Below are 25563 nucleotides of genomic sequence, written 5' to 3'. Positions count from 1 at the left end.
GAGCAAGCTAGTTAAGGCAGATGTAAAGGATATCCAGGGTGAGCACTAGCTAAATGAATTAGCAGATGTAAAGCATATGTGTTCATTTTAAAATTTTGTATCCATTCCATACGAAATTTTTTAATAATTAACATGTGTGTCAATTCTCAAGAATTTTTTAGATGCGTCACTAACTAAAGCGATCAAGAGAAAAATATGCAGAAATTCATGAGAAAATACACAGAGCCAATCTGAGTTTTTCCAGTTCATATATTGAGGATAGCAGAACTCCAAGATCAATGACTGTCTTGTTCTGAAATTGATGCAGAAAGACCAGAAGAATCAGTGCATCCATCCCAAACTGCTTTCTTTGGCATGAAATTCTGGGGGGAGGCTCGTCACCTTTAATGGACATCTCTTGAGCACTTTTAGGCAATGGAGGCACCTCATACTGGCAATAATTCTTGGTGGACTGGTGTGGTTTATGCCAAAGTTATGTCAAAATATGGTTTAACTTTAGGAAATATTAAATTATGAATACAAATATATTTATCATATTATTAGAAATGCAACTATGATTTAACTTTAGATAAAAAAAAAGAAAAAGAATGAGGCTTTTTCCCATAAGCTGTGGCGAAGTTACACTAATACCCATTTTGCATTCGAAACAACTTTTTAATTATGCAAATTCTGTATTTTTCAAACTAGACCAATCAGAAGAAGCCAAGTGTACAATGTCCCGGATTTCACGGGTCCTACAAAACTTGACCCGAGAATCAAATATTCTTAAAGATGCCTTTTTGAAGTAATCCAGACCACAAACCAATTCCCTCGTGGCCTTCTCAAGTCCTCAACCGATTCCCAGAAAAACTCTCTTCTCTTCCCTCCTAATCATCACACCTTCAACTTCCGTTTTGAATACTCAAACTCGGTTTCCCTTCCTTTCTTTTCATTCTTCAACACAAGAAAAAACAGAGATGGCAAAATTCACCACCAGATTAGATAACATTTGTTTTCTTCCTCATAACGCCAGCACTTCCCAAAGTTCGATTTTTTTGAGCAGAACTTCCCGGAAGAATCTTCACTTGGAGTTAATTCCTTCAAAGCATCGATTGAATTTCAAAGTTTTATGTAATATCAAGGAGAAAGAGAATGTTAAAGACGAGAGAGAAAAGGCTGGTGCTAGCAGTGGTGGGTTAGTAAATGGGGTACGTGTCGAGGAGCTGGACAAAAAAGCAGGTTTGGGTCGGGAAAGTGCGTCAAGAGAAGCTGGTTTTGATTTGGTTTGGCCTCCATGGAAGAATATTCCTCAGAGATATAAGCTCATCGGTACCACTTCACTTGCCTTTGTTATTTGCAACATGGATAAGGTTGGTTGTTGATATTTTCTTTTGCTTTGATTCTATTCTCTTAGGCAATTTAACAAACAGTTTGTAGTTCGTAACTCATAAGAAATATACTATGAAGCAAAAAGTGACCTGTTGCAATGAAGAACGTTGATTTCCTCCATAGAACTTCATGTAGAACTTTGGGGACATTTGAAATGAAGAAAAACAAGTTGCAATATTAATTCTTAGTGAAAGTTTTATTGTTCAAAGTTTCTTGTTAGGTTGTATTGTATTTAATTGTTACTGTTTTGAAGAACTAAAAAAATGTTGTTTTTTGGGTAAGAAAGAAAGTGATATTACTTCTATGTAGAACATTTGTCCGATTGGGTGCTAAGTTTAATAATTTGGGATTTTTTAATCAATTATGATTTTTCTTTATAGAAACTATTCTTGGAAGCCTAAGAAAATAGCAAAAATTATGTATTAAAAAAGGCAACTGCTTCGAGCCTCCATTATTTACTTTTATGTTTGGGTTGAACTAATTTTGTTAAGTTTGTTAAATGGGATAGGTGAACTTGAGTGTTGCTATAATTCCAATGTCACATCAGTTCGGGTGGAATTCATCAGTAGCTGGATTAGTGCAATCATCGTTCTTCTGGGGTTATGCATTGAGTCAGTTGCCAGGGGGTTGGCTTTCAAAGCTTTTTGGTGGAAGGTTAGTTTTTTTTTTTTTTGACATCGGCTTTAGTTCAAATGTGCATTTTTTCCACTTTATTCATGCTTTTTTGCAATATGGATTAGAAAGTTTTCATTTCAAATTTGAAAAGCTAAAAGAGAAAACTGGTTATCATGAAGTTATCCACAATTTAGGACCTCATTAAGAATTTGAGGATATTTTGCGCCATCTGTGAGCATTGATGATAATCTAACAAATTTAGCTCAGATATACCTGAATCCTAAGGTATATTTTATTTGAGGATATTTTCATGTCTCTTGATTAATGATAACTTCTCCCTTTAATGTATTTATTCTACATATCTTAATTAAGCATACATTTGGACCTGCTTTGCAAATTACCTTTTATCATCAAATGTATGATGAGCTCAGATTAACAAATGACCAAGAACATCTCCATATACTGGGCTCTTAATCATCCATTCATAATTGTTAAAGAAAAGTAACATAGATTATTGAAATAAGCAGTATCCAAACAATCTGTCATCTGTTTGATGTTAAAAAGATGACTTCCATAGATTATTGAATGACCAAAAATTCAATTTTCTTTTGAAAGTCCCATATACGCTTCATATTATTACCTGCTAGCTTCTTGTTGATGCAGAAAAGTTCTTAAGATTGGAGTATTGGCTTGGTCCTTGTCTACAGCACTTGTTCCTGTTCTTGCTGGATTCATGCCTGGACTACTCTTGTCAAGGATTTTGGTATGTAGCCATTCTTTTTCTGATTTTTTCTTCAATTGTCGTTATCTAGTTACTGTCAGGATTACTAGTCCATTTATTCAAATCTCTTGATTGTCTAACCGAAAGTGTTCAGGTTATACTGAATCTTAGATTTTATTATCATATCATTTATTCTAAAGTTTCACCGAAGCTGTGCAGCTGTTTAATGTATTGCTCATTGATATGATTATGCAATTATGTTGGAGCTTCTTTTGTAAATCTAGGTCGGTATAGGAGAAGGTGTTTCTCCATCAGCTGCAACTGACCTTATTGCCAGGTATGTTTGGCATCTATACTCTAAGAGCATGTTGTTTTATGACCTACAGTTCATGTTGTTTCACGAGTAACCTTCAGGGCATGTTTGCCCAAACTTTATACTTTTCATTTGCTGTATTAAGCTGTCCACATGCAGTACATTGGTGAATTGAAACTTCCTGGCCATGGTTTTACTACCATCAAAATTCAGCTATCCTTTTCCCCTTGTAATTATAGTCCCTACAATTTTTTTTAGCATAATTCATGTTGAAACTGGACTTTATTGATTAATGATTTTAGTAAAATCAAATGCATACAAATCTTTCTGTATGCTTATGTTGATTTTTTTTTTTTGGACTCTGTTTGATGAGATATCTTAAGTTTGCTGTTTTCTTCATAAATCTATTACTCCATTTTTATAGATGAAGTCTTCTTTTCAAGTTTTAGATTTCTCAACAACCTCTGTAAATCTATTATAAATTATTAAATCACCCCAGGGATTTGTATATGTCATTATATATGGTTGTATGCATGCTATATACACCATTAAAATCTTGTATTGTTTATACACATCCTTGGGAGATTCATTTTCAGGTCAGGAGGTAAGAATCAGTTACCCATCTCTGTGCTGTGGGAGAATTGATTTTTTTCTTCTCTCTCCTTACATAATTACACTCGGAGATGCAGATGAACTTTTATAGTTTTCCAAAGCTAGAAAGCATTTTGAATCTAATATTGTTATCTGGCCTTGTGGTATATGGATACTTTGTGCCGCTAGTGCACTTTCTGTGATATTGTTCATCCCTAAATAACTAACCGTATTTTTCTTTTTTCCTTTTGTCGGTATTGTCTGACTCAACATGCAGATCAATACCTTTGGAAGAAAGGTCCAGGGCTGTATCATTTGTCTTTGGTGGGTTAAGTGTGGGAAGTGTTATAGGGTATGTTTCTAAGTAGACAAATAAATATTAATTTTCAACTAAGTGATTCATGTTATGGACCAAAAAACCGCTTCAATTTTCCTTACATGTGCGCCAAAATGTAACTTCACAATTTGTTTAAGGGAACGAGTAATGACACTTATTGAAATAAGTGAACAAAAAAACTTTAATATGTGCAAAGTACATTAAATTAGAAGAGAAAGTGAAAAAATCTGTCCTTATTTGGAGTGTTGTAAAGAACAATAATACACCTTCTTAAGCTGATGGAATGTATTTTTTCTTTAACATCCTTTTTGGACTATATCTTTGGGATGTTAAACATGAGTATTATTTTTTCATGTATCATTTAAAAGAAACCAGATCAGGTTAGAAACTAATTTTGTGTATCAGCAAACTAAGGCTAGTAGCCATCAAATTGCTTTTTCTTTTTCTAACTGTACCATCCACAATTTTGTTTGTTAAATGCAGTCCAGTTGGGTTAAATGAGTGTTCAATTTAATTTTTGTCTTCTTTTCTTTGTTTGCGAATGTTGCAGGCTCCTTGTAGCTCCTACACTTATCCAGAACTTTGGGTGGGAATCCGTATTTTATATATTTGGCTTACTGGGGATGTGGTGGTATGTTACTATCTTTAAAATTACAAATATGCTACTTCTGGTTTAGAGTAGGTGTTCTTTCTATCTGTGCAATACGCAAACATATAGGAGAACATATTTTCTTAAACATAGAAGTTAAAAGTTGGTTTTCCTTTGTTCCAAGAATCTGCCTTCTGAGAGTTCTTGGGCAACCTAATTTTTTAGGTTTTTTGTTTTGAATATTATTTTTCAATGATGGAAAGGAAATTTGACTTGGACCTTCTTGCCAAAATATTGAAGGTATTTTGGATTTCATTTTCTAGGAGAAGACCGAGCTTTAAATGCAGTTGAAGTTGAGCATGTTGCACGTAAGCATCCATTTCCTATTCATTATTGTTTATTCGAAAAAGTGAATTGCCTTTTTTTCCTTTCCTCGTACGGATCATGAAAAGTAGAGCATTTTCCTGAGGTATTTTTAAGATAATGGTAATTACAGTCTACATGCATGTGTAACTAACAACTACATTGGTTGGTAAATTGCTGATGGATACTTGGGGATATATGATTTAATTTCTATATTTAGCTCAATTTTAGCTCCTTACATTGGCTATATATCTGACCCTTGTTGAAAATATTAGTCTTGCTGTCCCCTTCAACTTCTCCATTGTAGCTGTCAACACCATAGATGCAATCTTCTATTTTTTTTATTTTTTTTGAAAAGTAGGAAATTTTATTACTGAATAAAGCAGGGTACATACATTGCTAGGGGCCTCGTTAAAAAACCTCCCTAAGCCTAAGTGGAGTAAAAAGAGTGCACCCAAGCAATGTCTAAACTGGATCTAATTCAACCTTAAACAAACTCGAAATGGAAACAATCCAGGGGACAGAAAACAAACCAAAAAACACCGTCACGCCCAACGCACTAGAGACCAAAACTATGACCCCAAAAATTCCAAAAATGGCGATCACGCCTGGCCATATAACAAACCAACCGACCAGACTCAAGACCCCCTACTAATAAAAGGAGACCCCGAGGGCTAGTCAGCTACGGAAACATCACCCCTTGCACCGGTGCTGCCCCTATTGCCATCTTTGCTAGTTCGTCAGCCGCCAAGTTACAAAATTCTAGGAATGTACTTAACTACAACCTTTTCTCGAAGGACTACTGTCGCAATAGGGCGAAGAATATCCGCCCATTCAGGAGGGACATTAACCGGATACAGAAGCCTCTTCACCATTGCTTCACAGTCGCATTCAACTATTTACTCTGCTTCCTTGAACCACTTTGACTCTAAGAACAACTCTAAAGCATGCTTTATTGCCAAAATTTCCGCCTGCACCGGGGATCCGCAACCGATTGGAATCGAAAAAGATAACATCAAAGAACCTTTAGAGTCCTGGAGGAATAGGAAAGGACAACTAAACATACTTCACTTGAAACTACGACCCTCGGGAGTGTAATTTAGTTTCAAGGGCTTTTCCATTAGGAATGGGTAACAAGAACAAATTGCTGATAGGCATCTAAGCACTGCGAATATAGAATTGCACTTGTTCCTGACTTCTGAATTCTTGAAGGATTAATCTATATTTGCCTTCTCAATGATCTTTAGCCTTATATGAACAAGTCTTTTGAAGTCCATTTTCAAATTTTACACTTGAAGTGCCTTCTACCAGACCATTATGCTCCTGTTAGAATTCCTAAGTCTCATAGTGGTTATCGGTCAAGATAGAAGAGGAAGACAAAAGGACATGCATAGAAACTAAACGGTCTTGAATAGAAAACAGGGTAATATGAACCATGTCGTTGACTATGGGTAAACCTGATACTAGATACATGATATATTTTGCAAATTTAACTAACCAGTCAGAAGATTCTCAAAACATGGTAGTTCCGTAGAACTTAATCATAGAATGCTACAATGAATGTTTTAAAATTGTTATTAATTGTGTTTGATCTTTCACTCTTTCATTTTTTCCTTGATTTCCTCTTCAATCAGTTCAATGTACTAATGATCCCTACTTTTGGCATATGAAAGCATTACGATCTGCTAATCAGCACAAGTCATGGAATGATTCTCTAAAAGAATTAGATGAGATGAAAAATTCATGGAATAGCACCCTAGAAGAGTTGCGTGTCTCATCGAAGGTATGGTGTCTAATGTTTTTGATGTCTTAGGTTTTGGTGGATACTTTTATCATCTAAGGTACCCTTGCTGATTTGGTTGTGATTATTTGATCTCCTGTGCTTTGGTTTACTTCAACTGTATATTAAATTGTTAGTGGTTTCATTTGAAAAATAGTTCTGATTTGTGGAACATATGCCGGTTGCATATTCAGCTTATTAAGAGCCTTATCTTAGTTGGTGCAGCTGGCTATGAGGCATAGGAGTGAGCGTTCGATCGAGTCGAGTAAAAAAATTTCGAGTTATTCTAGTTGACGAGTCCTATTTTACAACTCAGAGTTGACTTGAAATTTTTTTTCGAGTCGAGTCGATTTTTTGTTTAATTTTAATTGTAAATATTTTTTATAGCATAATATTATTTGATTCTAATTTAAGTGACTTCCTATAACCATATATACAATACAAATATATTTCTTCGTATTTTTTTTCATATGTGATATACATATCTCATACAAAGTCTAAGGACTCGACTCAAACTTGAAAATAAATCCACTAATTACTAAAATTTCGAGTTATTCGAGTTGTAAAATACAACTCGATTTGAAATTGAATTTTTTTCGAGTCGAGTTTTGCTCACTCTTAATGAGGCATATAGAATCCTTTCCCAATGTGGTTCATGGTCATTGGTATCAGAATATGCTTACTAGATTTATAACTTAATGTAAGATTTATTATTAAGAAAAAAGGTTATGTATATTGTACAGTTTATTGCATTGGGGTAATGTGTAGTTCAATTGCTTTTGGACTACTTTTGTTATCATCACAAAATAAACTTCTTGTGGCCTCAGTCGAAAACTATTGATAATCTCATTTTATTAGTAGCAGCTTCTAATGTTTCATTATATTGGCCTTGGTCATGTTCTGCTTGGTTTCTTATTTATTTTTGTCACATAGGATGTACCATGGAAGGCTTTTTTCCGAAGTCCAGCTGTATGGGCTATGATATATGCTCATTTTTGCGGAAGTTGGGGTCATTTTACTTGTTTATCTTGGCTTCCTACCTTTTTTAGGTATGTTCACAGCATTTCAGTATTTTACCCCTTTCATATAAACATTCAACAAGGTGAGTGTTTTTAGAGGATCATGTGAATTTTGTATATTTCGACCTTAAGTGATACTACGCTTGTTGTGTCATTGTCCTAAGAGTCTCGCGGGGGTTGTTTTAATCCACCCTTTCGTTGCATAAATCTGTATTGTTTTTTCACAAATTTTTAATTAACTATTTAGCACTTGTCATTCTATTTTCTTGTTATATTATTTCACTCATGTAATTTAACTGCTGTTTTACATGACATGCAGTGAGGAGCTGGATCTGAATTTGAGAGAAGCTGCATGGGTAAGATTAAAGTATTTGTATTCTCTGTTAGACCATTCTTCTGTAGATTTAAGGAAGAATGTGCAATAGCTTTGGCCTTCAAGTTTTGTCATGTGTATTGGAAGAATTACTATGTAAATCTATGAGCATATATTTTCCTAAACAAAAACAAAAAAAAACTCTGAAGCCAATTCTGCACCTAACCATTCTGTAGTTTCCTCTGATGAATGATGATAGTGAACTCAGAAATTTTGTGTATTTTCTTGCATCAGATACACCCAGTTCTTATAGCAGTTACCGTGCATTCCCAGACTGTGTTGAATTATTTATGTTCTTACTAGTTAGAAACAATACGCTATGTAACTGCAGGTTTCAATCCTTCCTCCCCTGGCTTCCGTTTTTGTGACAAGCAAAACATTCAACAAGGTGAGTGTTTTAGAGGATCATGTGAATTTTGTATATTTCGACCTTAAGTGATACTACGCTTGTTGTGTCATTGTACTAAGAGTCTCGCGGGGGTTGTTTTAATCCACCCTTTCGTGCATAATCTGTATTGTTTTTTCACAATTTTTTAATTAACTATTTAGCACTTGTCATTCTATTTTCTTGTTATATTATTTCACTCATGTAATTTAACTGCTGTTTTACATGACATGCAGTGAGGAGCTGGATCTGAATTTGAGAGAAGCTGCATGGGTAAGATTAAAGTATTTGTATTCTCTGTTAGACCATTCTTCTGTAGATTTAAGGAAGAATGTGCAATAGCTTTGGCCTTCAAGTTTTGTCATGTGTATTGGAAGAATACTATGTAAATCTATGAGCATATATTTTCCTAAACAAAAACAAAAAAAAACTCTGAAGCCAATTCTGCCTAACCATTCTGTAGTTTCTCTGATGAATGATGATAGTGAACTCAGAAATTTTGTGTATTTTCTTGCATCAGATACACCAGTTCTTATAGCAGTTACCGTGCATTCCCAGACTGTGTTGAATTATTTATGTTCTTACTAGTTAGAAACAATACGCTATGTAACTGCAGGTTTCAATCCTTCCTCCCCTGGCTTCCGTTTTTGTGACAAGCATAGCTGCACAGTTTGCTGACAATTTAATCACAAATGGAGTTCAGGCCACTACGGTATGGCATGTGATAATTTTAACTTTCTTTAATGAGTTGCTTCATGTTGCAACAAATGATACGACATGCCCATAATCTAATATAGGTTGTTTTCTTAGATCATCTTTGGAGTTAATCTATATAAGCTAAGAAGTGATATTTGTTCCTTGGAATATTTAGGGTTAAAATTTTAAGGACCTCTGGCGGTATTTAACCCACGAGAAGAAGAAGCTAGCTTGAATTGTTCTTTTGAATATGTTATTTGTGATTTGAATCTTAATGATGGCCTTAACTTTGTGCCTGCAGGTGAGAAAGATCTGCCAAGCAATTTCCTTTTTGTCTCCTGCAACTTGCATGATTCTATCTTCTCTGGATCTAGGACTGCAACCATGGGAAATTGTGGGCATTCTCTCCTGTGGATTAGCTCTCTCCAGTTTTGCCTTGTCAGGTAGTGACTAATCCAGCTAGTTCCTTGTTCTGGTTATAGAAAATTAACAGTTATTTTGCATGATATGCCTTTATTTTGTGGGTTACTACATACAGTATTGGTACTAACTCCCAACCCCGCAAATGCTTGCAGGGCTGTATTGTACACATCAAGATATATCGCCTGAATATGCAAGTATACTTTTGGTATGTAGGTTTATAAATTGCAAATTGATTGGTTACGTACTTGAAATCTAGGATCTTAAACTGACTAGTGGCATGTAAAAGAGATACTCGTGCATTCCTGCTATAAAGTTGGAGCATGTTGTCGACTTTCTTTTATCTTCCGAATGTTGCAATCATACATAGACAGTTACATTTAAGCATGCTTCTCTGTGAATCACATTAAAGGGTTCTTTCTTCGTATTTTCCTCGTAGGGCATTACAAACACTGTCGGAGCAGTGCCTGGAATTGTTGGTGTTGCCCTTACTGGTTTTCTTCTCGATTCAACTCATTCATGGGGTGTAAGTTTAATCTTTTTTATTTATAACTGGAAATGATGCCTCTCCCTATTCCGTACAAAAATAATTGGAATTCTGTTCTGTGCAGTTGTCCTTGTTTGCACCGTCCATATTCTTCTACTTGACTGGTACGATTGTCTGGTTGGCTTTTGCCAGCAGTAAGCCTCAAAACTTTTCAGAGAGTGATTGACCTTGTTTCTGCGCTTTACATGCTCTTTTTTATCCAATTGAAGCATCCCAACTGATATACAGTGTTCAAGGTATCCCTTTCAACCGCGCATATGTACAAGTCAACCGCGTTCGATGTTTATAGTTGGTAGTTCTTCATATACCTACGTAGGAAATACACACGTATGATTAAAACTGCACTTTTCTTGAAATAATCTGTAAATCCAGGCAACAGTTTTGGTCAAATATCGTACTCGAAATTTTCAGTTCTCAATTTTTGTGAAGATGCTTATTAGAGTTGGCAATCAGTACTAATCTTTGAAAAGCATAATGCACAAACCTCTCGACTGTTAAACAGTCGAGTTGCGGGAAAGAGATAGCATTCGTCACGTTCAAGCTAAAAATTAGTTCGAACTACAGTATTTATTCTATTAGGTAATTAGAAATATCACAAGAGAAGAAAGCTATTCTTACCTTCTCTTCTGGACACCGATACACTTCATACTTTTCGGATTAACTTAAGCCAATATATGCGGTGGTTTCTTCTCCCACATATTCAAAGCAACAAGTTCGTTTTGCCGGATATTGACATAAAATTGTGAGGTAACTTGCAGTATGTCACTTGCAACCTACTAAATGAATTAGCTGAAAAGCACAGTGGGAAAGCCACATCTTGTGCAATACCAGCATGTTACATAATGCTAATTTGACATAATTGAATAAACTTCGGTTTCCACCTTACAGTTGATTGCTTGATCAAACGCTACCGGGAACGCTACAAAAGCCCACAACCTAATCGAGCAATACGAAGTTCTCCTAAACAAATAGGCTTCGGCAGTTAGTTCAAGATACAATGTGATGTATCATAACTACCTGTAACATGACTACATGACAAATGCCGTAAATAGAATTCGTTTGGAATGGTGAATCTTCGGCTCTTAAGTAAACAAACAAACTGAATTCTCCCTCCCCTAAAATTTCCCAACCTAGAGGGAAAAAAGGAGATAGTAGAATATCTGAATATCAAGGATCAGTTTCATTTCCTCTTCTTCGAGGGCGGCTGAGGAACTTCATCATCCTCATCTTCTTCTTCCTCCTCTACTTCATCCTCAGCGTCGTCATCATCCTCATCATCATCGTCCCCGTCATCATCCTCTTCACTGCTCCCTCCATTCCCATTGGCTTCAGGCTCATCCTCGGGATCCCCCTCTTCACTCTCTTCTGCTGAGAAATCCTCATCATCTCCATCATCTTCTTGATCATCTACATTGTCCTCTTCATCTTCGTCATCATCCTCTGTATCACTGCCGTCTTTGTTTTCTGGGCCAGGATGTTCCCTTTTTAGAATTTCATCAAATGGAAACCTGAAAAAGAAGTCAATCCCACCAGCTGTCAGATTTCCTCACCAATGATTGATGGGTGGTAAATTAAGATGAAAAAGAAAAGGAATTCCATTACCTCTGATCTACTGCAGTCAAATTAAGTGATGCATTCACATCATTCAGCACCGATCCCGTCTGCAGCATCTTAAATCATGTCAGAAAGTATCCTAAGCAAAATGCTATAATAATAAGTAAATAAATTATCTAAGCTTCTGATATGCACAAGCTTCTATGCACATTTAAAAAAGCTACAGAGCAACAAAAATAAGTTTTTGCATCAATTCAGGTTGACATTATATGGATATTACCACCCAAAACATAATCAAAAGATCAGAGGAAAAATGGTCCGCAGACATGGAGGTGCAACTGTAACCAACTCAGTATGTGATTATTTGCAAGCCAACGTTTTCTAAATACTGACATGTTAACAACTTATTCAAATGATTAAAATAACCAGTTTCATCATCAAACAAAGATGATCCAGACTTCCCAAACTAAGTAACCTTGATGCCACAAATCAACCCATATATTCAAAACTTGATATCAACTTGGTGGGGTATAAGCTAACAAGGCCAACCAGATACACTTTCATGTCTAAAACAGAAGCAACAATTTTACCCCAGGCTCTCCCGAATCCGTAGTCATGTATTAAATGATAAACAAAAGCAATCTTACCCAATCAACTAGCCCCCTAATGTTTTAAAACCGAAGTTGACTAGTGATTATTTTGCGCTTAAATGTTCTTTGTTTGTTCATGTTTACTACTGAATTGGACATTTTTATGTGTTTTCTGTACAGGGCAATGACTTCTAGAAAATGTGCTTAAAAAGGCCGAAAACTGCATTTTTTGTTCTAAAATCAAAGCTGGAATAGTGGGCATAAAATGCTGACGTGGCAGTGAGATGACCAGCTTCTAGAAGACCCAGTCAGCAATGTCCAGTCAACAGCTTCCAGAAGGTGGACGAACAGCTAAACATTTCAAGCAATTCAAAATTCAAGACTTTTGTATTATCTTTAGGAATTTATTCAAACTATTTTTAGAATTATCTTATGCTTAATCTAAGGTTTTAGAAGGCTATAAATACCCACTAAGGGTAAGCCCTTTTCATCATTCATTCAATAATAAAACATTTTTTCTTTGTTATTTTCTTTTAAGCTTTGTTTTTAAAACGCTAAGTATGACTTTGGTCATGCTTAGCTAATTTTCTTCTAAGCCGAGGGCTAGGCGATGACTCAATTCTAATGTGAGAATTGAAAAGCACTTAAGTAGCTTCGGATACATTTCTTAATTTCTTTTGCGCTTGTTTCAAATCAAAACAAATTTTCAAAACTTAAGATAATCGATGGTTAGAATGTTGTTACGATTAAACATGTGGGCGGAGAGATTGGCTAATTGATAGCAAATGAACTTCCTAGGAACACAACTAGCAAATTGTTGCTAATGAGAATTGAGATCGGAAAAGATTTGTATGGAAACAACTATTCGGGTCGGTTTTTATGCACTTAAGTTGTTCTTAATCTACAACAATTAATGTTGATTAATCAATTTTCAAATCCGAGATCTAAGAGTTGCACTTGGGCATTTGGTATACAAGTTAGTCGCAAGGATCTGTCTTTATAGACAAAATAACCGACGTGAATCCTGAAAGGTAAATCTATTTCGATGATCCGAAGAATGTGAGTCAAAGCATTCCTTATCATTTCTCTTCAGCCAATCCCCCCCCCCTCAATTTTATTGTCAAAATCAAAAGCCAGGAATTTCATCGTCTTCCTTAGTCTCAGTGGGATCGACCCTTACTTCTCCTATACTATATTTAATTTCCTTTATTTTATGCGAGAAGAAAAAATTTATTTTGACATGCAAAACAACACCCATCGGAAGTTCCTTGATAATTGGTAAAGTACAGTTTCAGTCATCAAAAAGCTACTAAAACGTATGAACTCAATTAAAAGAGAATCTGTAGCCATCACTGGATGTTAAAGAAGATGGTAATGTTCAATTGCAGACAACAATACAATAAACGGCATGCCATTTTCTAGTAGCAAGAAGATCATATTATTTATTATAACAAAGCTTAGGCTAAACTTATTATTAAAAAAACAGCATTTCAGGAAAGTACAAGTTTCAGTCATCAAAAAGCTACTAAAACGTAATGAACTCAATTAAAAGAGAATCTGTAGCCATCACTGGATGTTAAAGAAGATGGTAATGTTCAATTGCAGACAACAATACAATAAACGGCATACCATTTTCTAGTAGCAAGAAGATCATATTATTTATTATAACAAAGCTTAGGCTAAACTTATTATTAAAAAAAACAGCATTTTCAGGAAAGTACAAGTTTCAGTCATCAAAAAGCTACTAAAACGTAATGAACTCAATTAAAAGAGAATCTGTAGCCATCACTGGATGTTAAAGAAGATGGTAATGTTCAATTGCAGACAACAATACAATAAACGGCATACCATTTTCTAGTAGCAAGAAGATCATATTATTTATTATAACAAAGCTTAGGCTAAACTTATTATTAAAAAAAAACAGCATTTTCAGGAAAGTACAAGTTTCAGTCATCAAAAAGCTACTAAAACGTAATGAACTCAATTAAAAGAGAATCTGTAGCCATCACTGGATGTTAAAGAAGATGGTAATGTTCAATTGCAGACAACAATACAATAAACGGCATACCATTTTCTAGTAGCAAGAAGATCATATTATTTATTATAACAAAGCTTAGGCTAAACTTATTATTAAAAAAAACAGCATTTTCAGGAAAGTACAAGTTTCAGTCATCAAAAAGCTACTAAAACGTAATGAACTCAATTAAAAGAGAAAACAAAAGGTGCAAACAAGTGGAATCTTCCACCAACGCCTATTCTAAATAAGAGGAAAACTTATGACCCCCAGGAGGTGGCCCACACAATTTCAATCGCTGAAAGTAAAGCTTGCCCTTAACAACAACAACAACCATGTACAAATTCATAACAGAAGATGAAGTAACTCTAACACTCTAGTATCTAAAAAACCTACCTGAAGACAAAGAGAGGGTCGAGTCAATTACCAAATTCAGTAATTAGGGTGGGTGTGGGGTGAAGAACAAAATACAAGCAGCATAACCTTAAAAACAAATAAATATAATGTTTTTGGGACAAAACCCAAAAAGTATAGCATAACAAATGAAGCAAACAACACGAGTTTCAAACTAGGGGGGAAAATATTTACAAAGAAGAGAGTTAATATACCAGCATGAGAAGGCAAGCAAGAGACTTTCCAGCCAGAACTAAAGTCTCGGCCAACGAAGTTTCCATTACAGAGCATACCCAAATGCTCTTTTCAACGGGACTGAAACTAACCACCTCCATTGCTGCCTTAGCTATGCTAAAAGCAGAAGCACACTTCCTAGTGAAAAGAAAAATGACAACAGTTAACAAAAAGCAAAAGACGTTGGGAAAATAGTGAAGATGTAGAGAAGGAAAGATAGACCTAAGCAGAGTAGTTTCTGGATCTGGGTCTGGGTCCGGGTCCGGGTCCGGGTCCGGTTAGGGTAAATCCTAGGGTTCTGTCCGGATTAGGGTTTCTGATTTTCAAAAAAATGATATTTACCAAGGTTGGTTTTTGCGACTTCCAAGAAGGATGAAAACGAAATAATTTTGGATGAGAAGACAAATGGGAAAATAAAATTCGACTAGAATAATTGATTTTTTAACTCAATTTCAATTAAAAAAAATTCGATTCGAAATGGTTTTAAGTTGTAATTTTATAAACTCGATTCGAAAAATTTTAAGTTTAAATCGAGTTATAAAATACAAATTGAATAACTCAAAAATTTTAGTAATTAGTTGATGAATTTTTAAATTTTAGTCGAGTTGTAAAATAATTGATGTATATTACATATGAAATAAATATATATATGTATTGTATTTCTTTTTTATCAAAAATCACAAAGGAACGGATTGTTATATATATATTGTATATGATCATAAAAAATCATTTAAATTGAAATCAAATAATATTATAATATTATAAATTTTATAATTAGATTTAAACTCAAAAATTTGACTAAACTTGAATTTTATAAACTTGATTCGAATTAAAAAAATTTCAAGTTAATTTTAAATTATAAAATATGATTTATCAATTCGAATTTTTTTAACCCGAATGAACTCTGATCGCTTACTCCTAAGAAGACGTAAGTGAAGTGGAAGGAGAAGAAATAGTTTTGGAAATAATATATTTGACTTGACGCCGCTCTGGAATCACCAATATTTTGGTGAAATTCAAATCGTAATTAATGAAATTAAAATAAATATAACGGTCCATACATTTAAAATACTAATTAAATTTTTATATAAAATATAATTTTAAATAATCTGATATAATTATAAAAATAATATTTATTCTTAATTTATTGGTAATGCATACACTTGTTCGAACATATAATTTTTTTAATAATAACATTCTCTCTTATAACGAAATTTAAACTTTCTTTACGGTGATTCAATAAAAACTAATGCTTATTCGGTTGAGCTCTGCTTGTTCTTCTTCGTGAACCTGAAAACCACGGCCATGGCTATGTTCAAGCACAAGGATGAATAAACACATAATCTGGGACAGAAAACAACACCACGAACTGTACAGTTGAAGAGATATGTTTATATATACCTTTGGAATTTTACTTCTATGTTTCAACTCTCCTCTGTTGGTTGTTATCCCATCTAATATCTCAGCATTATAATAGTCATCTTCAGATCCTTCATGGCGTGAGTTAGATGATTCTTTTTCCTGCTCGCCAGAGTTGTTGCCGGATATCAGTATATTTCCAACTCATGCATACTTGATTTTTCATACAATTTGAAAAAATCGAAATGTACCTTGATTAAATCGAAGTTCCTGAAGATGTTCAGGATGGAAAAGCTTTGAAAAGATGTGCTCTTTGATGGCGATGAGAAGGAAGAATGGCAGCGGGAATAATATTCCAGCTATGGGTATACATGTTACCCCAAAACATATCAGAAGATACACAAATTGGATCAACGTAAAAATCAAAATGGGCTTGAAAGGCACGGACTCCATAAATGATGCATGATCACCTTCAAGAACTCTGTTCAAACATATAAATACCGTAAACAAAAATCAACCTTAACATTCGATTTATATACTGATCTATCACCTTATAAACACAGTTATGATATTTCTAGGTTGCATTTGACTTACTTGTAGCGCCTGCTAGGGGTGACAAAAAGTAGTAACAACCTTTCCCAGAACTGGTTCCCTGGGAGGCTATCAATGGCCATGTAGGCAAAGTAACCCCATAATAAGGATGTAGGTATCATTTTTATTACAGGTAGAGCACACAGAGAAAGTCCAATGAGGAGTGACTGCGATAGGTTGCTCACTCTTTGCCCGTTAACTCTAACTGGCAAACAAGGATCAATGTCTTTCTCAGGATCAAAATTTTCTTCTGCATCGTTTGCACCGTCACTTTTCATTACGGCCTCTTTCAGGTTCCTCAACTCATTATCAACTGTACGTTGCAATAAGATTCAGATAATGATGTTGCACTCAATCAGATATGTCTGCGTGATGCATACATAGGAAATGGTATAACCAGTACAACAACCAATCATACTTAAACAGGAGAAGATTGGTCCATTTCTACGAATACGGCTTGCATTCTCCCATAGATCTCTGAGTTGCTTGCATGTTGCAACATGCTCTCCTTGGCAGTTTCTACCATTTTTTTCTGAATCAACTGCAATAGATTATGGATTATATAATCTAAGAATCCCTGCTAAGGAGAATCATATAATGATTTAGGGAATAGTTTCTAAATGTACCGCACAATACACCCCACCAGTGTCTTGAGAACTGAAAGGCTCTTAGTGTGCATAGGAGATTGTGGAAGGACCCCATTCGAAGGAGGGAGTCCTAGCAATCCACAAATCAATGTCTGAAACCATGATTGAAATGAATTATTTAAGCCTCGAGTTAGATGGAAATATAATTTTGAAAGTATTAACTTAGTACCATAACTCCTAGCAACAAGACATCATAATGATAAGCGGGGGGATTTTTAAGGTTAAACTCTTTCTGCTGCTCCAACTGCGAAGCGACACTATGATCAAAGAAGTATAGACCAGCTATCATCAGTGCTGGTACAATGGCAGCAAAGATGTACACTACTGGAACCTTTCCCATATCCTATAATAAGAGATTTGATAATATTTAAGGTTATGGATTTTAAAGACAATTCAATCGTATATGAAAATGACCCATAACTTACCTTTATAACTGCCCGGTGAAGCGATGATTCGGGTTCCCAAAAAGTGGACAGAAAAGCCTCCTGTGAATTCCAGAATTAATTTTGCTTGGTACTTTGTAAGACAAAGCTGTCCAACACAGGACCATTAAGGGAACTTCATATTCTGCAATAAAACTTCGAAACCAACCTGCAAAACAGAGTTTTTTTAGAGATACCAAATTACCAGTTAATCAGAGTTAGTGAGTTGATATACCTGTTCCATAACGCCAGGATCTTGCTGTCCTCGTCTTTAGAGCCATCAATAAAAGTCCAAAAGAGAAAATAACTGCCAACAAGTCATTTGTAAATAGCCAGTGGAACTGATATTTCTCCAGATTAGGATTTTCACCTTTGGGAATACGGAACTCACTGACCACTCCCTATGATCCAAACAGTTATCATAATATACGAGGATCAAACCAAAGGATTCTATCATCATAAACCTCACTTTATTTGATGCATAAGTCATTCAATACCTTAACAGCCTCTTGAATGAAAAGAACAGTTATTAACATGCCAAAAATTTCTCCAGCAATTCTTGTAAATCTATTGATTATGGTGCATGCATTGAATATAGCAAGAAGAATGAGCATTAAAGCTGTCCACATGCAGACCCTGGGAAAGAAAACAAATCAAACAATCAGTAACATTTCTGCTGCACTAAAAAGTTTGGAAAACATTAAACAGACTCTTAAATTTATAAGAAACAGAAAAAGTGGTTATATCCATTACCATGCTGCCCAAGCCAAATAGAGTTGCTCGCCCAACTCCGGCCATTTTTTTGCAGAAATTGTACAAATAAGTGTACACTATTATCGTTGGCTCTGCAAAACCTAATATCAACAAAGGCTGCGCACCTAAAAATAAGTGAATGATTCCACAAATAGCTGTAGAAGCCAATGTTTCCACTGGGCTGAGGGAGCCATCTAAGACAACAAGAAACACAGCCTCAATCCTTTATGCTTATTCATGAAAAACCATAAGTACAATGAAATAAGCTTCAATACAAATACCCAGCATTGATATTCTTTGAAAATAAAATGTCTATCATTGCACTAACTTCTTCCTAGATCATACTGTCTATTAAACATTCTGAGTGGAGTACCTGTATCTCGGCTCGGTTGCTCCCCAAAGGCAATAACAGGAAGAGCAGAGGCAAAGAAGATATATGTAGTTGGAGATAATATCCTGATCGATATATACATCGAAATATGAATCAGAATAAGGAACACAAAAGTGGTGCCAAAAATTTGAAAACAATAACATACGGATATCCAGAGCGAAATCCATTGACCCAATCTTGCTTGTAGCAAGCACTTCTTCCCTTGATGTCTTCGATTATCCCGCTGAATGGACTTCTTATGTTCTCCATAACTTATTCAAGAGAAGGGGAAATAAGAAATTCATTAATATAATTAAACTACATTCTATAATTAATGACAGTAGCACCTGGTCACCTGTATCCAGGCCATGCTCAATATATGTGTCAGATGGGCTTTAACCCAGGACAGCATGTTTGAGGAACATCAAATTTAGCCAATGTTTTCTTTGACAGTGATTCCACCTCAACTAACACTCTTTCAATAGCCTTCCTTTTCCACCATTCAGAGTTCATTTCATTTTTCGACTTTCAAAAACGAGTCCAAACTCAGAAACACCAAAAATCCATCCCAATTTTCTTGTTTTGCATCCAAAGATACATGTTTTTTACCCGAATTCGATAATTTAACCAGTGTTTCAACTTCCCATGAAAGCTCAAATGTGGATTTCACGGACATAAGTCCACCGTCAGTGAGTCGAAGTGTCTGTTCCGATGAGCTGGCATATTTGCTTCAATCTTGGAGCAATGCCAGACATGTTAGGAGAGTCCATGCTGTTGTTTTGAAGCGTTTAAATTACCCAGAGACATACGTTGAGAATAATTTGATAAGTTCGTATGTAAGATTTGGGAAGTTAGTGGAAGCTCAAAAGGAGTTTGATAAAGTGGCTGAAAGAAATGTTGTCAGTTGGACGGCAATGATTAATGGGTACTCGAAATTGGGTTCTGATGATGAAACTTTGAGGTTGTTTGGGGATTCAATCTCAAGTGGGGTTCAAGGGAACGGGAAGATGTTTGTTTGTGTGAAGAATTTGTGTAGTAGATTTTGAGTTAGGGAGACAAATTCATGGGTGTATCTTGAAAGCGAATTTGAGGAACTTGATTGTGGATAGTGCTGCTATTTATTTTTACACAGAATGTGGGGAATTGTCCAAGGCTTTTCGGGTGTTGGAAGGCCATGATCATGGGTTATGCAAGGAATGGACTATGTCAAGAAGCTTTGCAGCTCATGTATCAAATGGAAGTGGAAGCTTTTCAAAATTGAAGCTATTGAAATCCTATTTTCGAAGCACGATGACTCAAGATAGATTGAATAGATTAGCAATTCTAAACATTGAAAGTTAATTTTTACAAAGTCTTGATTATTGTAAAATAATAGAGGTTTTTGCTTCAAAAAATGCACGAATGCATCATTTTAGGTGATATTTGTAGCATTGTAGGTTTTGGTTTGTATTAGTATTGATATTGTTTTACTATAATTTCTATTACACTTTTGTTTTAAAAAAATTATTTATGTTTTGTCTATTATACGGTACAAATATAAGGGCATAAAATTATTATCTCGCCCACGACATTAAAACTCATTGGACCGGCCTGCCTGTATCCCAATATCCTCTTGATTACGTTAGACAATACGGCGCTAAGTGTAAAATGACTATGAAGTTGGCAAATCCCGTTATAGCATTTAAGGAGAACATGATGCATGCATGCAGGGATGCATATATGTGGCTTTTGAGAACACCAATAGAAATGCAAGAAGCGAATCAATTGTATGATTCAACTGCATGATAAAAGAGAGAAGCAATTACCATAATGAAAGAGAGACATCTAATTGGGAATTCACAAGTAATAACATCATATAATACAAGAACACAAGGTGTTGTTGTAAATTTCTGAATCACGCGAAGCATAATATTTTCACTCACGCGAATCTAATTGCATGAGTTGAGAGTTCTCTCACCTCCTACGCTCCGTCTAAAAGAAGAAAACGAAACTGAAATGAAAGATCGGAATTGTAAATGTGTTGTTGAAATGGCAACTGATGAATATTAATTTCACAATTTCTTCTTCTTCTCGAGTCTTCCGCAGAGAAGATAGAGGGAGAGCACATTTCTGAAGGTGCCGGGGGAGAAGCGGGAAGTTCGTTAAAACAACAATGGACAAGTGTTGAGGGCACTTAAATATTGGTGCAATTGCTGACGTGGCGTTATCTCTGTTGGCCAACCCTAGGCGCACTCGCGACAATATGTTTGGGAGGCGGGGTCTTCTATATTGTAAATAGGGCACAACGAGGAAAATATGATGAAAAAACAATTAGAGACTTACTCCAAATGAATAAATATTTATTAAAAATTTATAAAATTCACAATAAATATATCAACAAATTTAATTTGATATTTAAATTTATTGATTGTATCTGTAAGATTTATATCGTACATAATTAAAAGAATTTTAAACATAAATTATTCTATATTCATCTTAAATTATTTAAATAAATATATTAAAATCATTAACTATGGATGATATATCCTCAATCTATACATATATGGAGGCTCTGTATACAAAAAATGTGTAAAAATACAACTTTATTTTAAAATGTTTTAGATTTACACCTACTTTTGATATGTTGAGATATATGTAACACAAATCAAATTATTTCAACGATTAAAAGAATGATTGTTATTCTCGGAGATTACGGGTTCAAACATCAACAATTGTAGCAAGATGGTTGAGCGTTTATTTATTATCAAATGAATAAAAATATTTAAAACATATATTATTTTATAATCATCTTAGCTTAAAAAAAAAGACGTAACTTTTTGTATTAATGACAAATGTAAGATAAATAAATAAAATAGCAACACCGTGCTTATTTATAAGAATTCCCTACGCCTACAACTTGTGCTTCTTGAGAAATCCACGGCAGTTTCTTTGAAATTTGCAGGAGAAATGTGGAGGCAGCATCTTTCGCCGATGTTGGCACCGCTGCTCATTACAGCCCCCCGTATCTTCGTAAGTATGACTAAAGGTTTACGGTGTACACGTACACATATACATGGCTTTTGGTTGTTTTGGGTGCAGCCACCAACTGCTCCGGGAACGACGACTCCCAGTTTCCGACAAACAACTTGTTTGCGGCAGGGGGGGATACAATATGTGACAACGGAGCCTCGTGTGGGCGGCAGTATTCGGTAAGGTGCATCAGTGCGACTACCCCCAACTAGCAATCCAAGTCAAACTATAGAAATTAGGATTGTTGATCGAGCGGAGACATCGGTGTCTAGACCTTCTAATGGTGCTACAATTATTCCGTCCACCACTGCTTTCGGCGCCATTTCAGACCCCTCCGCCTCATCCGTAAACATCGAATTCCAACAGTAAGAACACCATCATACGACCTAAAAACAAATCTTATTTACATTGGATTTGATTTTTTGTTTTAATTTAATTGATGTACGATGACAACACTTCAATAATATAACGTCATAGTTCATACAAATAGTTAATTTACCAACAATCAAGGCATTTGCATAAGCACGGAATTTAAACAATGGTAGAGTCAAGACTAATCACATCCAATGGAAACTTGAGACATTCTGCTCATCAATACTCCATCAACCTCATTCTTCGCTTCCAGACTCAGATGTAACGGCAGTTGCCATAACCTACACACAATACATACAATCAAGAACATGAAAATTATAAATATTCATAAACGATTTTAATTATTCAATGATTGTATTTGGCTTACTTGGTTCGAGAGTGGTGATTTGACCGGTGCCGGAAAAATCGCAGCTGAAATAGCTCTGACCTTTAGTTCGATAGTAAGAATTCATCGCGAATGCTGCATGGGACCGGAGAGTGTTGGGTTCATAACATGCTCCTCCGGGCTGAATCGGTGTGCAATCGACGCCTCCTTGGCCACATGCGTAATCCAGGATTGATTGCAGCTGAGCGTTGCTAACATCAACTTTCGGACACAGAAGTTCTTGCCCAATGGTGCTGGAGTTGTCGGTGTTGGAGTCGACTTATATATAAAAAATATAAAATCAAACAGTCATTTGACTTGAAATTCCACAAGCTTATTAGAATCGATGAAGCGAAAAAAATCTGGTTAAAAACAAGCTTACCCGCCCATTGCGTACAACCCCGACATCATAAATAGGGGTCAAGTCGGGATTAATCATTCCCCAGTACTTCTCAACAAGTGGACCCGGTTTTTGGTTCTCGTTAAACAACGCAAACATATATGTCTCGAACGTGCGGTTCTGCATCAAAGGTGTGCCTTTTCCCGAAACAATTTCCTTAATGACGTGCCCATTGTAAGAAATTGCATTTTCCAAGGTGGCAAAAGGACTGGTGGCATCACCTTGTGTTGGCCAACCCGTCTCACCGATGGCAATCTCCACATTTCCATAACCAAGGGCTTTCATGGCTGTATACGTCGAGTCCATGAGAGCATCAAACATATTGGTGTATGTTTTTCGGGTATATTTGTCATAGACTCCGCTGTTCGGCTTGAAAAGTGCATAATTCAATCTTTTTGACAAGTCAAGACTGAAGTAGGGATATGGGTTGACCATGAAAGGTGATTTGGTCCGTTGGTGGAATTGGAGTACGGGAGCAAAGAAGCTTTGGTCATATCCAACCATGAAACGCATCAAACTCGGTACTGTTTCCCGTCGGAATATGTTAAGTGCATGAGCGGTTGTGACCTACTCAAATACAACACAGAAATTACAAGAAACATATAGTATCATTCATGTATATAATCATCGATTTACAAGCATCGTCTATGTATGTATATGTTCCCTCAAGTTTGAATAGAAAATTGGGTCAAGGCAAGTAAGGAATTTTCATTGCTCTAACATGTAAATAAATAATAAAAGTAAAGAATATTTGTTCTTCTCATACTTCTTGAACCATTTAAGAAGAAAAAATTACGATTTTAGCGAGAAGCATGAAACACATAATATTTTCTATGCAACCTTAAAATGTGCAACGTCAAATTGGTCACCTAGGATCCCGGAAACTTAATCTATCAGGAAATGGCCAACTATATATTATACTTTAGTTCCAACATGCCCCCCCAGCACACAATGTCACAAACAAACCGGACAAACGGCGAGCACATGAACTCAAGTGTAGAATAAAAGTGCAACCAAAGATGGATTAAGCTCATCGGAATAATCAACCATCAAATTTTAACGACTTTAATTTAGTCGGCACAGAGGAGAGAACATACTATTTCAAAATATAAATGAAGCATTAATCTAACCTTGATTTCTGGAAGTCCAGCTTTGACCAAGGCATAATGAAGACTCCTCATTGCCGGCACAAGGTTATTAGTCCACTCATCATTTTTCCAGAACAAGACTTCGGTACCAACAAATACATATTTGATCTTCGTCTGAGGATGAAACGGGCTTATGTGTTGCTCAACCCATCTTCGTGCTGTGACGGTGTTGGTGAGACCAGGGATATCCCCATTGCCGATCGTGACGGAAACCGAAATACCAGTGTTTGCAAAAGCTCGTAGGACATCGGGATTAGCGTCAAACAGTTTGACGCTATCGAAAATAGTTTGGGTTTTAAGGAAGTTGGCAACCACAGAGGGGCTAGGAAGGTTGTCTGCAGTCATGCCATAGTTCACTCCAATGCCGGTGATGGTCGTGAAGAGTTGGAGGAGTACGCCGACGAGGAGAAATACGGAAGCCATGGTTATGGAAGGCATCGAGACGAAAGGTGATTGTAAAACAGAGAGCTTATGGGAAATCGGTTAACATTCAACAAATATATAGCTAAGGATCGACCAAGTAATGAGCAAAGCTAGATTCTTGGAAAGACTTGTTGGTAAGAAAAAGCTAGATTCTTAAGATGTTTCAAGTAAACCCCTAGCTGAACAAAGCAAGCATTGCGGTTAAGTTAAAACAAATTGCAGTTCTATGCTCGGCCGCCAGAGTTTGATACGACTCGAACCTACGAGAAACAAATTTCAGAAAATGATAAACAAATGAAAGTAAAACACTTAATCATACACGTTATGTTAGAGCACGTATCTGTATAATTAACTTAACAACTAAACTAAACTTAATTAGAATGTCATAATCAATCTCACAACCATATAACTAGCTCAACAACTAAATCAACTCATCTACAACAAACTAGAGATCCAGCGCACTCGAAGCAAGTCCTGGCAGTAAAAGAACGAAGTAATCTGAGTTATTAGCTAAAAGTAGTACAGATAAGTACTTCCCAAAACAGAAACCCAGTAAAAAGAAGAATGAAGCAGCGAATCAAGCAAACCAACAAAGAGAAAACAAGTACAGAAGAACGTAGGGATTTAGCTTGTTAAAATTACACTAAAATCATATACAGTAATCACTGAATCTGGTGTTTTCCTCAAAAGAAAAATTGGAGGAAAGCTGTGGGAGATTAACTTACAAGAAGCAGGTGTTGCAGAGAATGGAAAAGGCAAAGTGAGAAATGGACCTGATAGTGAGGGAAGTGAAAGGGAATGGC

General features: G+C 35.7%; 2 protein-coding genes and 2 pseudogenes across 5 annotated transcripts; 1 reads left to right on the top strand and 3 right to left on the bottom strand.

Annotated features, from left to right (window-relative positions):
- The first annotated feature begins 819 nt into the window (after positions 1-819).
- Positions 820-10509, top strand: LOC120182204 (probable anion transporter 6, chloroplastic). Of its 3 annotated transcripts, none has more exons than XM_039187204.1 (15): positions 820-1349; positions 1877-2022; positions 2647-2746; positions 2989-3041; positions 3886-3960; positions 4496-4576; positions 4835-4902; positions 6571-6680; positions 7611-7726; positions 8016-8052; positions 9071-9166; positions 9452-9593; positions 9726-9782; positions 10010-10096; positions 10182-10509. In XM_039187204.1, exons 1-15 carry the CDS (start codon positions 957-959, stop codon positions 10253-10255), a joined length of 1635 nt encoding a protein of 544 aa, XP_039043135.1. In that variant the 5' UTR covers positions 820-956; the 3' UTR covers positions 10256-10509. The 3 variants fall into 3 exon arrangements, with proteins under 3 accessions (XP_039043135.1, XP_039043134.1, XP_039043136.1); XM_039187203.1 differs by having other exon boundaries at positions 821-1349; positions 9726-9778; positions 10182-10507; XM_039187205.1 differs by lacking the exon at positions 4496-4576 and having other exon boundaries at positions 821-1349; positions 9726-9778; positions 10182-10508.
- A 471-nt stretch (positions 10510-10980) lies between these two features.
- Positions 10981-15215, bottom strand: LOC120182205 (nucleolin-like). 2 transcript variants are annotated; one of them, XM_039187207.1, is made up of 4 exons: positions 15125-15215; positions 14884-15040; positions 11720-11778; positions 10981-11625 (listed from the first exon to the last, which is right to left on the bottom strand). In XM_039187207.1, the coding sequence occupies exons 2-4, from the start codon at positions 15001-15003 to the stop codon at positions 11298-11300; spliced, it is 507 nt and encodes a 168-aa protein (XP_039043138.1). In that variant the 5' UTR covers positions 15004-15040; positions 15125-15215; the 3' UTR covers positions 10981-11297. The 2 variants fall into 2 exon arrangements, with proteins under 2 accessions (XP_039043138.1, XP_039043137.1); XM_039187206.1 differs by lacking the exon at positions 15125-15215 and having other exon boundaries at positions 14884-15079.
- A 923-nt stretch (positions 15216-16138) lies between these two features.
- LOC120182131 lies at positions 16139-19314 on the bottom strand (annotated as a pseudogene).
- A 3181-nt stretch (positions 19315-22495) lies between these two features.
- Positions 22496-24875, bottom strand: LOC120182222 (annotated as a pseudogene).
- Positions 24876-25563: the final 688 nt, after the last annotated feature.

The sequence above is a fragment of the Hibiscus syriacus genome, unplaced genomic scaffold, assembly GCF_006381635.1.
Source record: "Hibiscus syriacus cultivar Baekdansim isolate YM2019G1 unplaced genomic scaffold, ASM638163v2 tig00112632_pilon, whole genome shotgun sequence".
In the NCBI taxonomy this organism is placed as follows: Eukaryota; Viridiplantae; Streptophyta; class Magnoliopsida; order Malvales; family Malvaceae; genus Hibiscus; species Hibiscus syriacus.
The sequence above is the reverse complement of the archived record's forward strand: the minus strand, read 5'-3'. Positions and strand labels throughout refer to the sequence as shown.